The sequence below is a fragment of the Girardinichthys multiradiatus genome, chromosome Y (genome assembly GCF_021462225.1).
Source record: "Girardinichthys multiradiatus isolate DD_20200921_A chromosome Y, DD_fGirMul_XY1, whole genome shotgun sequence".
NCBI classification, from domain to species: Eukaryota; Metazoa; Chordata; class Actinopteri; order Cyprinodontiformes; family Goodeidae; genus Girardinichthys; species Girardinichthys multiradiatus.
Window position 1 is genome coordinate 20,595,786 of NC_061818.1, and position 15,223 is coordinate 20,611,008.

General features: G+C 37.7%; 1 protein-coding gene across 1 annotated transcript in view; it reads right to left on the bottom strand.

Annotated features, from left to right (window-relative positions):
• The window catches only part of LOC124864560 (voltage-dependent calcium channel gamma-4 subunit-like), a 37,229-nt gene that overhangs the window by 7,161 nt on the left and 14,845 nt on the right, over positions 1 to 15,223 (bottom strand). Inside the window, exon 2 of the mRNA XM_047359385.1 lies at positions 8,794 to 8,877. Within this exon, the coding sequence (XP_047215341.1) occupies positions 8,794 to 8,877 (84 nt within the window). The remainder of the gene's footprint in view (positions 1 to 8,793; positions 8,878 to 15,223) is intronic.

Here is a 15,223-nt window from a genome sequence, read left to right on the forward strand (position 1 = left end):
TTCAGTTAGTGTGCAATGAATCTAAAATATATGAATGTTAAATTTTCATCATTACATCATGGAAAATAATGAACTTTATCACAATATGCTGATATTTTGAGAAGGACCTGTACATGAACAAGCTGAAATCTGTCAGACAAATAAGATTTAAACCAGCCTAGCGCTTTTCCCCTGATCCCTACAGCATATTCCAGCCTTTCTAAGAGAGTATTGTGATCGACTGTATCAAATGCAACACTGAGATCTAAGAAGACAAGCACAGACACAAGTCCTTTATCTGAGGCCATAAGAATATCATTAGTGACTTTCAGCAGAGCTGTTTCAGTGCTATGATGAGCTCTGAAGCCTGACTGAAACTCTTCAAAAAGGTCATTGCTGTGTAAATGCTCACAAATTTGATTAGCAACTATTTTCTCAAGAATTTTAAATAAGAATGGAAGATTGGATATAGCTCTGTAATTTTTCAAGTCATCTCGATCAAGCGAAGGTTTCTTAAGTAAAGGTTTAATTACAGCTATCTTAAAAGCCTGTGGTACATATCGATTTACTAAAAATAGATTAATCATATCTAAAATGGGGCTGGTAATCATAGGGAACACTTCCTAAAATAATTTGGTTGGGGTTGGGTCTAACATACAAGTTGAAGGTTTAGATGAAGCTAATATTTCTGATAACTCAGGAAGCTCCACAGGATCAAAACAGTCCAGTCTGCAGTTATTTCCAATGTTGTCTCACTTGCTGAGGATGACGTAATCATCTCCGGGATTATGTCAAAGAATTTATTTTTAATAGAATCAATTTTATTTAAGAAGAATCCCATAAAGTCATGACTGCTAAGAGCTAAGGGAATGGATGGCTCAACAGAGCTATGACTCTGTGTAAGTTTAGCAACTGTACTAAAGAGAAACCTAGGATTATTCTTGTTCTCTTCTATTAATGATGACAAATAAGCTGTTCTGGCTTGGCGAAATGTCTTTTATACAACAGTAGGCTATTTTTCCAGATTAAGTAGGAATCCTCTAGGTGTGTAGAGCGCCATTTTCTCTCCAATTTTCTAACATTGTGCTTTAAAGTACGCAGATCTAAATTAAACCAAGGAGCCTGCCTCCTATGAATGATTACCTTCTTTTTCAACAGGGCTGCATTGTCTAATGCATCACGCAATGATGAAGAAACACTATGAACAAGAGAATCAATTTGTGAAGGGGCAGAAACAGAAATATTGCCCTCCACTGTGCTTTTCATTGATAATGAGGAAATTAAAAGTGGAACAGGTTCTTTAAAGGTTGTTGCAGGATCATCTGGTAGTGATCTACTATAATGAAATTTTCTTTCAGGTGTGGAGTACTCGGTTAAATTAAACTCAAAGGTTATTAAGAAATGGTGAGACAGGACAGGGTTATGAGAAAATATTGTTATGTCTTTACACTCAATGCCATATGTCAGCACAAGGTCCAGAGAATGAAGACAAAGGTGGGTAGGTTTGTTAATGTTTTGAGCAAAGCCAATTGAGTCTAAGATAGCATTAAACGCTATATTTAGGCTCTCACTTTCAGTGTCAACACAAATGTTAAAATCCCCCACTATAATAACTTTATCTGTAGTCAGTCAGTCAGTCATTTTCTACCGCTTATTCCATAGTGGGTCGCGGGGGAGCTGGTGCCTATCTCCAGCAGTCTATGGGCGAGAGGCGGGGTACACCCTGGACAGGTCGCCAGTCCATCGCAGGGCAAACTTTATCTGTATTTAACACTAAATCAGATAAAAGGTTTGAAAACTGATCTAAAAATTAAGGGCCTGGTGGACAGTACAAAACAACAAACAGAAGTGGTTTTAGTGCTTTGCAATTTGGATGAGGAAAACTAAGGGTTAAATATTCAAAAGAGTTGTAGCTATTGATTAGTCTGGGATTAATCAATAAATCAGACTGAAAGATGGTTGCTACTCCTCCTCCTCGCCCGGTATTTCGAGGAATGTAAAAATTTAAATAATTAGTAGGAGTTGACTCATTTGTAGTAACATAATCCTCTTGCTGCAGCCAGGTTTTCGTGAGGCAAAATAAATCAATCTGATTGTCACAATTCAGGTCACTAACTAGCAATGTCTTTGAAGAGAGAGATCTTATGTTCAGTAGGCCACATTTAACTGTTTTATTTTTCTTTTCAGTCTGAGTTGTGTTTATTTTTATGAGATTTTCCTGATTTCCTCCTTTTAGATTATTTTTTAATCTATAAAATTTTGGCCGTGGGTGAGACACTGTCTTTTAATAGGGTAACGGGTGGATAGCAGTACAGAAGCTGCAGAGAGGAGTATTAAACTACGACCCTGCTTCCCGGTCTGAACCCAGTGTTGTCAGAGTTTTGGAGAACTAATAAATTCGGCCAGATTCCCAGAAAGAATAGCAACTCCATCCAAAGTGGGATGGAAGCCGTCTCTCAAGATCAGACCAGGTTTTCCCCAAAATGTTCGCCAGTTATGAACGTAACCCACATCGTTTTCTGGACACCACCTAGACAGCCAGCGGTTGAATGACAGCATGCGGCTAAACATGTCGTCACTGGTTAAATCGGGGAGGGGACCAGAGAAAATTACAGAGTCCGACAATGTTTTGGCAAACTTACACACCGAAGCAGCACTAACTTTGGTGACCTCCGATTGACGTAACCGGGTGTCATTACCGTCAGCGTGAATAACAATCTTACTGTAATTACGCTTATCCATAGCCAGCAGTTTCAGGTATGATTTGATGTTGCCCGTTCTGGCCCCTGGCAGACATTTGACTATGGTCGCTGGTGTCTCTAGTGCCACGTTTCTGACTATGGAGCTGCCAATTACCAGAGTTGGCTTCTCAGCGGGTGTGTTGCTGAGCGGGGAAAATCTGTTAGAGACGTAGATGGGTTGGTGGTGACCTGTGGGCTGGGATCTAGGACTATGCTTTCTACGTACTGTCACCCAGCCGGCCTGAGGCCCCGGCTGCGCGGGCTCTGCTGAAGGACTGCTACGGGGAGCTACCCTCGGTGACTCCGCGTTGGCTAAGCGGCCTCGGCTATCTGCTGGTTTTTCAACAGCGCGGAGCCGGGCCTCCAATTCCGACACCCTCGCCTCCAAAGCCACAAAAATGCTACATTTATTACACGTACCATTATCACTAAAGGAGGCAAAGGAGTAACTGAACGTCTGACACAGAGAGCAGGAGAGAGGCAGGAGAGAGGAGAGTCGGAGAGAGAAACAGCAAAACGGGTAGCCATGGTGGAGCTAAAGATAACGCTAAGCTAGCGACCCCTTACCACTACTAGTTTTACTAGTGTAAAACACGGAGAGCCCCCAAACATTAAATGCAGCAACAGAATGTACAGAGGTTGGACAATGAAACTGAAACACCTGGTTTTAGACCACAATAATTTATTAGTATGGTGTAGGGCCTCCTTTTGCGGCCAATATAGCGTCAATTTGTCTTGGGAATGACATATATAAGTTCTGCACAGTGGTCAGAGGGATTTTAAACCACTCTTCTTGCAGGATAGTGGCCAGGTCACTACGTGATACTGTTGGAGGAAAACGTTTCCTGACTCGCTCCTCCAAAACACCCCAAAGTGGCTCAATAATATTTAGATCTGGTGACTGTGCAGGCCATGGGAGATGATCAACTTCACTTTCATGTTCATCAAACCAATCTTTCACCAGTCTTGCTGTGTGTATTGGTGCATTGTCGTCCTGAAACATAGCACCGCCTTCAGGGTACAATGTTTGAACCATTGGATGCACATGGTCCTCAAGAATGGTTCGGTAGTCCTTGGCAGTGACGCGCCCATCTAGCACAAGTATTGGGCCAAGGGAATGCCATGATATGGCAGCCCAAACCATCACTGATCCACCCCCATGCTTCACTCTGGGCATGCAACCGTCTGGGTGGTACGCTTCTTTGGGGCTTCTCCACACCGTAACTCTCCCGGATGTGGGGAAAACAGTAAAGGTGGACTCATCAGAGAACAATACATTTTTCACATTGTCCACAGCCCAAGATTTGCACTCCTTGCACCATTGAAACTGACATTTGGCATTGGCATGAGTGACCAAAGGTTTGGCTATAGCAGCCCGGTCGTGTATATTGACCCTGTGGAGCTCCCGACGGACAGTTCTGGTGGAAACAGGACAGTTGAGGTGCACATTTAATTCTGCCGTGATTTGGGCAGCCGTGGTTTTATGTTTTTTGGATACAATCCGGGTTACCACCCAAACATCCCTTTCAGACAGCTTCCTCTTGCGTCCACAATTAATCCTGTTGGATGTGGTTCGTCCTTCTTGGTGGTATGCTGACATCACCCTGGATACCGTGGCTCTTGATACATCACAAAAACTTGCTGTCTTGGTTACAGATGCGCCAGCAAGACGTGCACCAACAATATGTCCTCTTTTGAACTCTGGTATGTCACCCATGATGTTGTGTGCATTTCAATATTTTGAGCAAAACTGTGCTCTTACCCTGCTAATTGAACCTTCACACTCTGCTCTTACTGGTACAATGTGCAATCAATGAAGATTGGCTACCAGGCTGGTCCAATTTAGTCATGAAACCTCCCACACTAAAATGACGGGTGTTTCAGTTTCATTGTCCAACCCCGGTATGTGTTTTAACGTGCTTATGTATTAGAACAAGTAAGAGGTATCACAGTAGAGAGAAATCAGATCAAACGAGAGGGCCTTCACACACCAAACAATTCACCAAGAGCAACAGCGAACAGAGGAAGTGACGTTACCCAGAGCTCCAGCCAATCAAAGGTAGATCTTTCCCTGATCTATCCCTGTGGGCTTTATGCTAGAGTGGCAAAAAGAAAGCCATTGTTAAAGGAAATTCCTTAAGGTTTGCCACAGACCATGTAGGGGAAATGGCAACCACATGGAAGAAGGTGTTCCACTCAGACAAGACTAAAACTGAACTTCTTGGCTTACATAAAAAATGCTAAGTGTGGCAGAAAATAATTACTGCACATGAGCCTGAACTCTTGAAAAATGGTGGAGGCAGCATCATGCTATGGGATGGTTTTAAGAAGAAAACCTGGGAATGCCACAGATCTACAATGAAATGGTTTAGATCAGAAGTATTTTTAAAGGTGTATGTTTTGATTCTGGTGCTAAGCTATCAGCTTCTTTGTTAGCTTTAATTGCTAACAGGTAAGGACACGTGCTTGCTGCCAAATAATATTTACCCAGAAAGGTTTAGTTTTCAATCCAGTAAATGTGTTCCTAACATCATTTTACTAAATCTGATAACTAAGTCAACACCATTAAGCCCCATTTCTCCAGAAAGATTTGGCTCTTTTCCAAAATATTCCCTTAAATATTTGACCATTTCCTTTAATATTTCTTTAAATATTATTTTAATAAGTAAAGGCAGCTAATGAGACCCCGTTGAGAATTAGTCATCCAGAAGGTTGGTTTTATTCAGCAGATCATTCTTTAAAACATTATTTTATTAAAATAATATTTTATCTGATCTTGCATTGTGAAGGGTTGTCTAAAGGTTTGCTGATTATTGCCTAAGTTAGTTCCAAGACTAACTTAACTTCATTTCCAGATTCTTCAAGATAATCCTTGGTTCTCAAACATAAATAAAATTGCATGGTAATGTTGCATCACTCTTTTTGTCTCTTTTTGGTTTTCAATAATCTTTAATCAACTTGTTTATATTGTACATAGCCCATTAGTCTTCCCTATTCTTTAATTCTGCTTGGTAGTTTAGTTGGATTGTTTTAGCTTAGCAAAGAGTTTGTTGATTGAAATATGTTTGACTTTGAGTTGACTTATTTTTGTTAATAAATTCTTGTCAGTCAGTCATTTTCTACCGCTTATTCCATAGTGGGTCACGGGGAAGCTGGTGCCTATCTCCAGCAATCTATGGGCGAGAGGCAGGGTAAATTCTTGTATTTTAAGAAATTGTGTGAATTCATTCCATGTGTGTGTAGAGTTTTGCTGTTCAATAATGTCAAAGCTCGTCTCACACCTTTCTATTTTGTCCTAATACCATCACCTTACTGGGCTGGTATTCACATTACAACCCTTAACAGACCGAAATATTCTTTGATAAAATATTAATATTAAATAATCTCAGATTCATAATCCTAACATAAATATAACACTACGATATACATTAACACACATACTCACATATTCCATATTAATCTTCTCAGTATTTGCAGTTTAAAATAAGTTTACAAAAGGCTGCAATGCCTTAAAAAATCTATTAGACCCATTAACAGAGGTTTTTGTTTTATCTTTCCAAGTCTAATGAAACTTATAGTTGTGTCTTTTCATTTAAATAATATTCTTCTGGTTAACAAACTACAAAATGTTATTACATTGCTTTGAATCTTAGTCAAGGAGATATTCTTTGGAGTCACTTCAAATAGTGCAATCAGTGGGCATGGTTTTAGTAAGATATTGCATATTTGTGACATTATTAAAACTTAATTCCCAAAGAAGACTCTAAAATTTAAGACATGTTTAAAACAAGTGTACCAGAGTGGCAGGATTTTGCTGAAGAAGATCACATTTGGGGTCAATGTCTTTATTGATGCTACAGAGTCTTACCTTTGTCCAGTGGATACAATCAAATTGGAGTATAATTTTACTGCTGTAGATCAGTTAGAACTAACAACATTATTGGTATTTGCTAATTGCCAGAATAATGACAGAGGGGAGTTTTATTTTTTCCTTCCTTAATTTAAACTTTCTTTAGATTCAAAAGATTAAATACTTTTCCTTACCATGTGGTGGGCCTGCCTATAAATTATGACTTGGATCGCATGTTTTCTATATCCTTCCACAAACATCTCACAATATATTCCTGGTTCCTCCTGTCATAACTGGTATAACTGGAGTCAAGCGTTCCTGCCTTTTCCTCCAAAGGTGATGTTGAACATTATGGGAAACACATCAACTTTGGTTACATCAGATGACAGATAATGTATCCACAACTTTGTCAGAGGAATTTGAAAAACTATAATCTTGCTTTTTCCATGCTGCTTTTGGAATAACAGTTTCCTTCCCTCTGAGGGTCCCTTGGGCCCATGTTGGCACAGCACTTGTTTCATTGTGAGTAATGGGACTTTCCTTCCAGCTTCAGCTAGTTTCTTCACATGGTCTTGTCAGCATTTCAAGAAACACTGGAACAGTCTTCTTCCTAAAGGTATGATGGCTAGTCATTCCTTTACTGTTTTTTACTAGCATGTAATTATTTCAACAGATGGACCAGGCACCTGAAGAACTCTGGAAATTGTGCCAAAGGATGAACCAAAGTCCTGCAGGTTCTAAGTTCTCTTCTTGATATCTTTGTCTGATTTCTTTTGATTTTCCTATGATGTCACACCAGAAAACAGCATTTCTGATGTGTTGTCTTAAAATGCATCCAGAGTATGCCTCCATGTAACTCATCTGCTTAAAACTAAGGTCAAAAAGAAGCTCAGCAAGCCATGAAATTTTCATCTGAGCTAAAATAAAAAATGAAGGCATTGTAATCTAATTTAAAGAAAGCTAAGAAGTTTTTTAAAATGCTCTCTCTCTCTCTCGTTATGCTGGTATTTAGCAAATATAAATAATTTATATTACCAACTGACCTAAAACAAGAAAGGTTTACTCTGATTTAATGTCACACAGTGACAAAAAATGGTTATATATGATTTTATATCTTGATTTTGTGCTGAATTTCAGAGCTATTCAGAGTAATAACTGGAGTGATAGGGACTACCCAAATAATGGCAACTACAGGAAGTGGTTAACACATCTATTACATCTTACTGTGCGGTAATGTAGAGGCAACATTAAGTGTCATGAAATAAATCAATATAAAAAATGCTGATAATATTCTGTTTTCTTGAGAAGACATAGTCTCCTTTACTGAACTATAATGTGCACACAGCCTTATCACAGGCATAGTGCTGCAGATACCTATCTGAGGAAGGTTAAAATACCCCCTACTCATCACCTCCAACTTGATAGGAGGAGGTGATGTGCAGCAATCCCTGTGGATGGATAGCTGCCATTCAGGTGTAGAAATAAAGGTTGCTGCTGTAAAATCTAAAGGCAAGGGGGACATTTTATGCTTGTCTTTTCCGTTTTATAGTGTCCAGATCTGGAATGGTTTGGGGACGTATGAACATAGAGCCACTTGTAGATTGGATTCATAGGCCAGTGCACTGGTACTGTTCAAACTAAATAAAGAGTGACAGCTTTTATTCATTGTTGATGACCAGAGGGTTTGTGTGTATTTGCGTGTGTGTGGATTAAGGTGAAAAATGGAAGGAGGGAAGACAGAAAAATTTATATTATTTGCAACATTTGGATAATGCCTTAAATAACATAATATAATAACCTATAAATAGAGCCCATCCAGAAGCAAAAAGATGCAAAAGCAAAATTTAAATAATTAATCTATCTTTAATTTTAGGTGTTTTTTTCATACATGTCTATTATAAAGTCTAAGGATAATGATTGCAATTCACTTCAGTGTAATTATTTTGTTAGGTAAATTTTAACATTGTTATTAGTGTTAATGGCTTACAAACTTACATTTTCTTATCACATTATAAATTGTAAATAGGATGTGATGAGCTGTGAGCTTAGTTTCACTATGATCATTTTAATGAACATGCCAAAAACATGCCACATTCCCCTATATAAAGATTTCTCCAGTTTTGATCAAATGCTTAGATTATAAAGGTCTTTAGATAACAGATTTGCCTTTAGAGGACAAATACAACAATGGCAGATAAATAGGTTGAGTGGGAGAACACTTACGCAGCAGATATTCAGAGCTGTCTGTGTCGTAGTCGTTGTCATCAGGAAAGTGGTTGATCCTGTAACAGCTCCCTTGATTGATGCCTGCAGCACAAAAGAATCAGAAAGAGTCTAAATAACAACAACCAAAACAGTTTCTAAAAAAGAGTTTTTTGGACAAAATATTGTATTTGATGTGGATGTATTGTTCATTTAACATTTATTTGCATCTCTTGTAAAGCTGTGTTTAAAGCTTTAAAATACATGTATGTGCTATTGCAGTGGCCAAATCTCACCCTAATACTTGTAGAAAATTAGCACCCTTCATTTGTTTGTTTTTTCTCTGAGAAAAAAAAATCCCATTTTGAGAAATTACAATAATTAGCACCCCTAAAATTCTTTGTAAACAAAATTATCTTAACTGTTTTTTATTAATACTTGACTTTTTAAGTTGATCAGAGCTTCTGGGAACTTCTACTTAATAGTTCATGTCTTTGTGTTTCCCTGGGGTATTAATATGGCTTGACTCAGAAACCTTTTCTTGTAGCCACAGGACACTCTGGAGGAAAACCCATAATTATTAGTCAGCAGCATGCTAAGGATAGTAAAAAAATCTCCAAAGCTCACTGCTTCAGAACTGTAGCAAAGAACGTCATCTTGGAGTCTCCAAGTCTCCAAAGCAACTATTAGATGTTATCTACAGACGACATGTTAAACATAAATTACGTAAGTTAGCTCTCGTCATTCAGCTGATTCTTAAGCACACTTAAACCTATTTTATACATAAATTATTATTAGTGCACAAATAATGTTATTTAGCTCCTAGTGAACTGAAACAGGCCAAACAAAGGTGGCTCAATGGTGCATCAGTAATTAAAGCCTGTATAAAATCTTATCTTTCACACTTGTGTGCGCCTCCACCTTAATATATGATGACATTGTTGCTGTTCAGGAGGAAGGTTTGTTCAATAGTGAATCAGCTAAGCCTCCAGTAAGATTTTCTTAACTTAATCTTTGTATCTAACAAAGACTTCAAAGAACCATTCCCTTTTCATCTTTTGTACTTTACCAGACACAGCGTATTAAAGCTGACCTACCATATAAATACCAGTCTTCAATTACTGCAGTTTCAACAGATATCCGTCAACTCAATTTTACAGGTGTCTAAAGGGGAGCTGCATAACCGTGATTGTCTGTGGCACCGCTTTTAAGGGCATAATAGCTTTCATTAACTAGGTCTGCTGCCTAATAAGGAACAGCAAATTAATTAGTGTCAAATCAGTTGGCGGAAATGGAGCACAAGTTTCTGTGTCGTCACTGGTGGAAAAAAGGGCATTGTTCTAATTTTAAGACACAATGTGAGACTTTAGTCAAAAAAACCCATCTTGTTCATATGGTTAGCTAACAAAAACACAGACACCTCTTACCAGTTGTGATAATTGCTGTGCAAACACCAAATCATTCTGCAGGGTTTGTAGCAGATTTAATATGTGCATATGTGTTGCTTTGTCTTCTCAGCTGAATAGAACTTAAAAGTGATTTTACACATTGTTAACAGCAGAGAAAACAATTTGTCTGTAAAGACAAATTGTTACTATTAATTTTGTCACTTCTATTAACATGCTTTTTTTTCCGACCAGGTCCAGCAAGTGACTCTAAGCTATGATGTGTGTGTGTTTTTGTAGCCTCATCAGGACTGTTTTTTGTATTTATCCAGACCTTTTTAGAGTAAGTAGTCCTTATGGGGATCAAATGGCCGTTTCAACAGGTCAGAGCATAATTAAGTGCCACTAGGTTATACTAACCACAACACTATTAGCGTTGATGCAGTTACTGAAGGGAGAAGACTTGATGTTGTCATATCCACAGAGCAAGGGAGAGTCTAACACTTAACTACCAAGACAGATTTTGGTTATTTTGAGTATCAGTGAAGTGTTTGAAAACATCGAGGAATCACAAAATGTATAGTGATTATGGTCCATTCAGTAATTTCATCCGCCTTGATCTGAGTGCAGGTTTCAGCCACTCTTTTGGAATTGACTTTTGTTCATATCTAGATTCAAAACTCAAGATAGCATGCTCTGTAGTCATGTTGTCCCATTTAATTCTGTGTATATTTTTATTCTGTTGTTGTTCTGTTGTCTAACTATTAATATTATTAGAAGGTAATAAAAGCAAACTGTAAATTCTATTTGAAATGTTGGCTTTTTCTTTAGACTGCCACAAGAGGAAGTTAGACTTTAGCAGATAACAGGAAGGCTAAATGTTTTGCAACAAATTTGCTCCATAGTATTTTATCCTTTTGAAAAGTCCAGTTTTATCCGTCTTGGAACATCCTGGATTTGGAAAAAACAACCTTTGAAATCTTACTGTTAAAGTAAGGGTCCACATTCTCTATATGATTACTGCAGAAAACCTTGTTTTTAGTGATGCTAACCACGCTAGTCACCTATGAAAGACGCTAAAGAGATTCAAACATGTCAATAACAGTAAAATTATGTTTAACTTTAAAACTGTGTTACACCAATTGCTCTCTTTCACACACAGTGTGACATCTCTTTCACACACAGTGTGACATCATCTGTGGTCCTGATAATTAATAAGGATAATTAATGATCCCACATGACAGAGCAGCTCTTCTGGGCTCCTGCATAGCTACAGTTAAATTAATAAATGATTTAATAACCTATTACATAGCAGTAAGTCAGATATTCTTCCTCTAAACTATTAAATTAGACCCATCTGATATAAAATAGAAATTTTATTGTAGAAAAGAACTGAATATTTTGTGATGTGGCATAGTTTAACAAGAAAAATCCTTCTTGAAATGCAGTCTGCCTTACAAAGGAGTAAACGAGATATACAAAATTTATTTTTAACTGGGTTTTATTTGTGTCAATTGTTGTATAACGTGGAGGATTTGACTCAATTTGCAAACTTTTAGTGCTGCAGAAAAAGACAGGTCTGTAATTTTGGGTTGTTTTGGATTGGAAATTTAACTCAAAATCTATGTTCTGTGCGTCTTTCAGTTTATGTTCAGTTTTTCTGTTTGTGCATGGCCTTGTGTGATGTGAAAAGAGGACTACAGTGACTCTCAAAAGTGTCCTGTTAAAAGGTCAGGATTTTGTTATGTAAAAAAATTAGTCATTGATAAATTATTCCAAAGTTTTTCGACACTCAATGTGACATTCATTCAATACAACTGAAATAAAAACAAACATTTTTATTCAAGAAAGAATACTATCAAAAATATAAAGATACTTCGCACATTTTGAATCTTCTAATCTTCAGTTTTCTTTAGTATACACCCGCCATTATTTATAGAGAATCTATATAACCCTAAATATGTTTGAACTGTCTCTTAATTTCTTGACATCTGCTCATTTACATCCTTTAGCTAAACCCACAGTTTTCAGATATGTTACAAATGGATGAAAGCAATGTGATTGTTTAAAAATATCAGTGTGGAGAAGGGAAAGTAAAAAGTAAAATCAACAGTATTATACATGAATATTTATGTGACAATGGCAATGCCATGGTTCTCTTTAGCAATAATTGGAGAAAAAATGGGACAATGGGAAATGGACAAAAATTTAACATTTATCCAAAGCTGATGAGGAGATCGGGCCGAAACAGGTAAGGGAGGCCATCAGAAACACTAAAGGAGCTGCAGGAATTTCCAACACGTACTGGTTGTGTTCTTTTTCTGACAGCAATTTCATTTTTATTTTTATTTATCTTGTTGCAGCTTTTCAGGCATACCATATGGAGCAGATGGTAACCTACATGTGCCAAGGCAACTTTGTTCTACAAAATTTAATTTTAAGACAGTATCCTAATTATCTGATTAACTTCCATATTCAATCCAGCATAAAAGTAGGCAGGCCACATTGATGTTATAGTAACCTGCATTTGTATGACCTTTAACCATTTTCAGAAATTGTGTGTTGGAAGTAAGTGTGTTTGTGTTGAGTGGGTGTGTGTGAGTTTGTCACCTGGAAGTGTACATTTGTAAGTGTGGTGAGAACGCCCTGCAATCCACAGCACCTAAGAGCCACAAAAGGGCAGGTAGACCCGGCTCCAGAAGGCCGCAGCAGTCCCAGACAGCCATACAAAAAGCATCACTCCAGGGCAGCCATAGGCCACCAGACAGGGGCCCACCCATCTGGGATGTGGCCCGAGCAGCCACACAGACAACACAATTTTCTGTTATCTCCATATGTCCTGACTAATGAGTAAGACTGAGAGAGAACATTGTTTACTTACAAAGAAAATATTCAGGTCTCTCCCATAGTCTGGTAAGATGTGCCATGGTCTGATTAAATCACATGTAAACTTTGGCACAATCAAAATTGTGGTAGGAAATTTTCTTCGCATTGATCTTAGACTTTTGTCAAGGTGGGAGAAATGGGATTAGTTTCAAATGTCTGCTTAGGCCCAAAACATTGAGTAGTCTGCTAGAAAGCCTAAGATGAAGATGGATTTTATTTTAATTTTTATTAGTGTGAGTCTAAACAAATGTCAAAATCAACAAAAGAATGAATGGCTTCAGCAGAAGAAATTAAAATTTTTAGAATAGCAGTCAGAGTCCACAACTAAAATGATCTGCAGATTGTGGACAAGAGATATCCTCACAATTTGACAGTTTTTTTTTACTTTTGCAAGGTGCAGTGAGCATATTTTGTCAAGTCTAGATATGGAATTGACTCCATGCAAAGAAAACTCAATGCTGAAACTGAATCAAAAAGTGCTAGTTTTAGCTTAAGGGTGTGCACACATATGCAACACATGTATCCACTTTGTGTACCTTCTAACATTTTTTCAGTTGTATGTATATGAGGAAAAGGTTCAGAAATTAGTGTGGTCTGGCATTTTAACTAATTGTGCATACAGTTTTGAGACATTGGGAAATGAATTAGCAAAAGCACAGAGAGCAAAACACTGAATATAAATAAAGATATATCTATTGCATGCCACATTAAAGTTTTCTGTCAGCAATTAAGGCAATTAAATTAAGGAGAAAGAAAATGCAATCATAGAAAAAGCTGTCAAGGCAAAATTGTCCAATCAGTTGAAGGGTGATTGCGGAAATATTTGGTTAAGGGACAAATAAAAAAAAGTGCCTATCAGTATTGAAAAAGTGCAAGAGTACCAAACTGGAAATTAATTATGCACATTAAGCACAGAAATAATGTTTTCTCTAGCTCTGACTAAAGTTTCAGAACCCATACTGAGCATCTCCTCCTCTCCTCCATGGCAACCACTGTGAGTCTTTAATAAGCTAATTTACATAAGCAGTCTCCAAGGATGCTTTCTGACATTTCAATTGTATTCTGATACCCATTAAATAGGAGATAGCACTTCCATGAAACACCCCCTTAAACAGTTATGTCAATACAAATGTATAAGACCATAAACAAGAATATGCACCTATAATCAACGTGTAACTATAAATGCACAGTTGCTGTGGCAGCCCTGGAGTAGTTGACAACAGAAGGAAAGTCCAGAGCCATTTTTTTGGGATAAACAAAATTCAGCCATTAGCAAAGACATCCTTAAGGAAAGAGTACTATTGTTAGTAACCACATTGTTAGACAAGGGTGTTTGAGGATACCCTTCTAAATTCATTCCATGTTAGTGACCTACTTTGCAATTTTCAGGGTCACAACAGCCAGCAGTTTGGACCTGGGGTACATCTACACACCATAGTAGCAACACAGTTGCTTACACACTTTAAATCCGTTGTTCCATTCAGATTCCCAATTACAATAAAAGTCATGCATACTGAAGGAGTACACAGCACCCAGAGGAAACCTACCATGCAAACTCTACACAGAAAGGTCTGCACAACCGACATTTAAACTGGAGACCTTCTTGATGTTAGGTAAGAGTGCTAACCACTACACTTGGGGGCACAGCAGCACCTCACAGTATTTTCTCCAATTTTAAAAACAGACTTATTAAAATATTACATAAATATATTTCACAATCAGAAATGTTATTTTCAGTGTTGTGCATTTATTGCCCAGAAATTATTGTGCATGGTAAACATGACTTTTACTTTTTATGGACCTTCATTTTGGAACTTCTTCTTTCTCACAAGACCACCTCTCAATTTCACCAGAGAAAACCTTAGATACAACACCTCAACAATGAACAATGACAGGGAACAATGGCTCGTTCCCTGTCATTTTTGACAAATGCATGTCTCTAGCTGCCTTCAAGGTTCAGGCCAATTTCTGACTTTCAAGTCTTTAAAAAGCTTTCATTAACCAAAATTGTCCTGCTGCAGAACAGTTATATCTCTGATTCGATTAAATTAGAGGCACAAGCCTGGACAACATCCACTTAGTTCCCAGAATACTCCAACTTTGAGAGGACTTGGAAAACAAAGAGGGATCATACAAAGTTAATCCAGAAGTAAACTCTACAAGGACAAGAAGTTACCAGA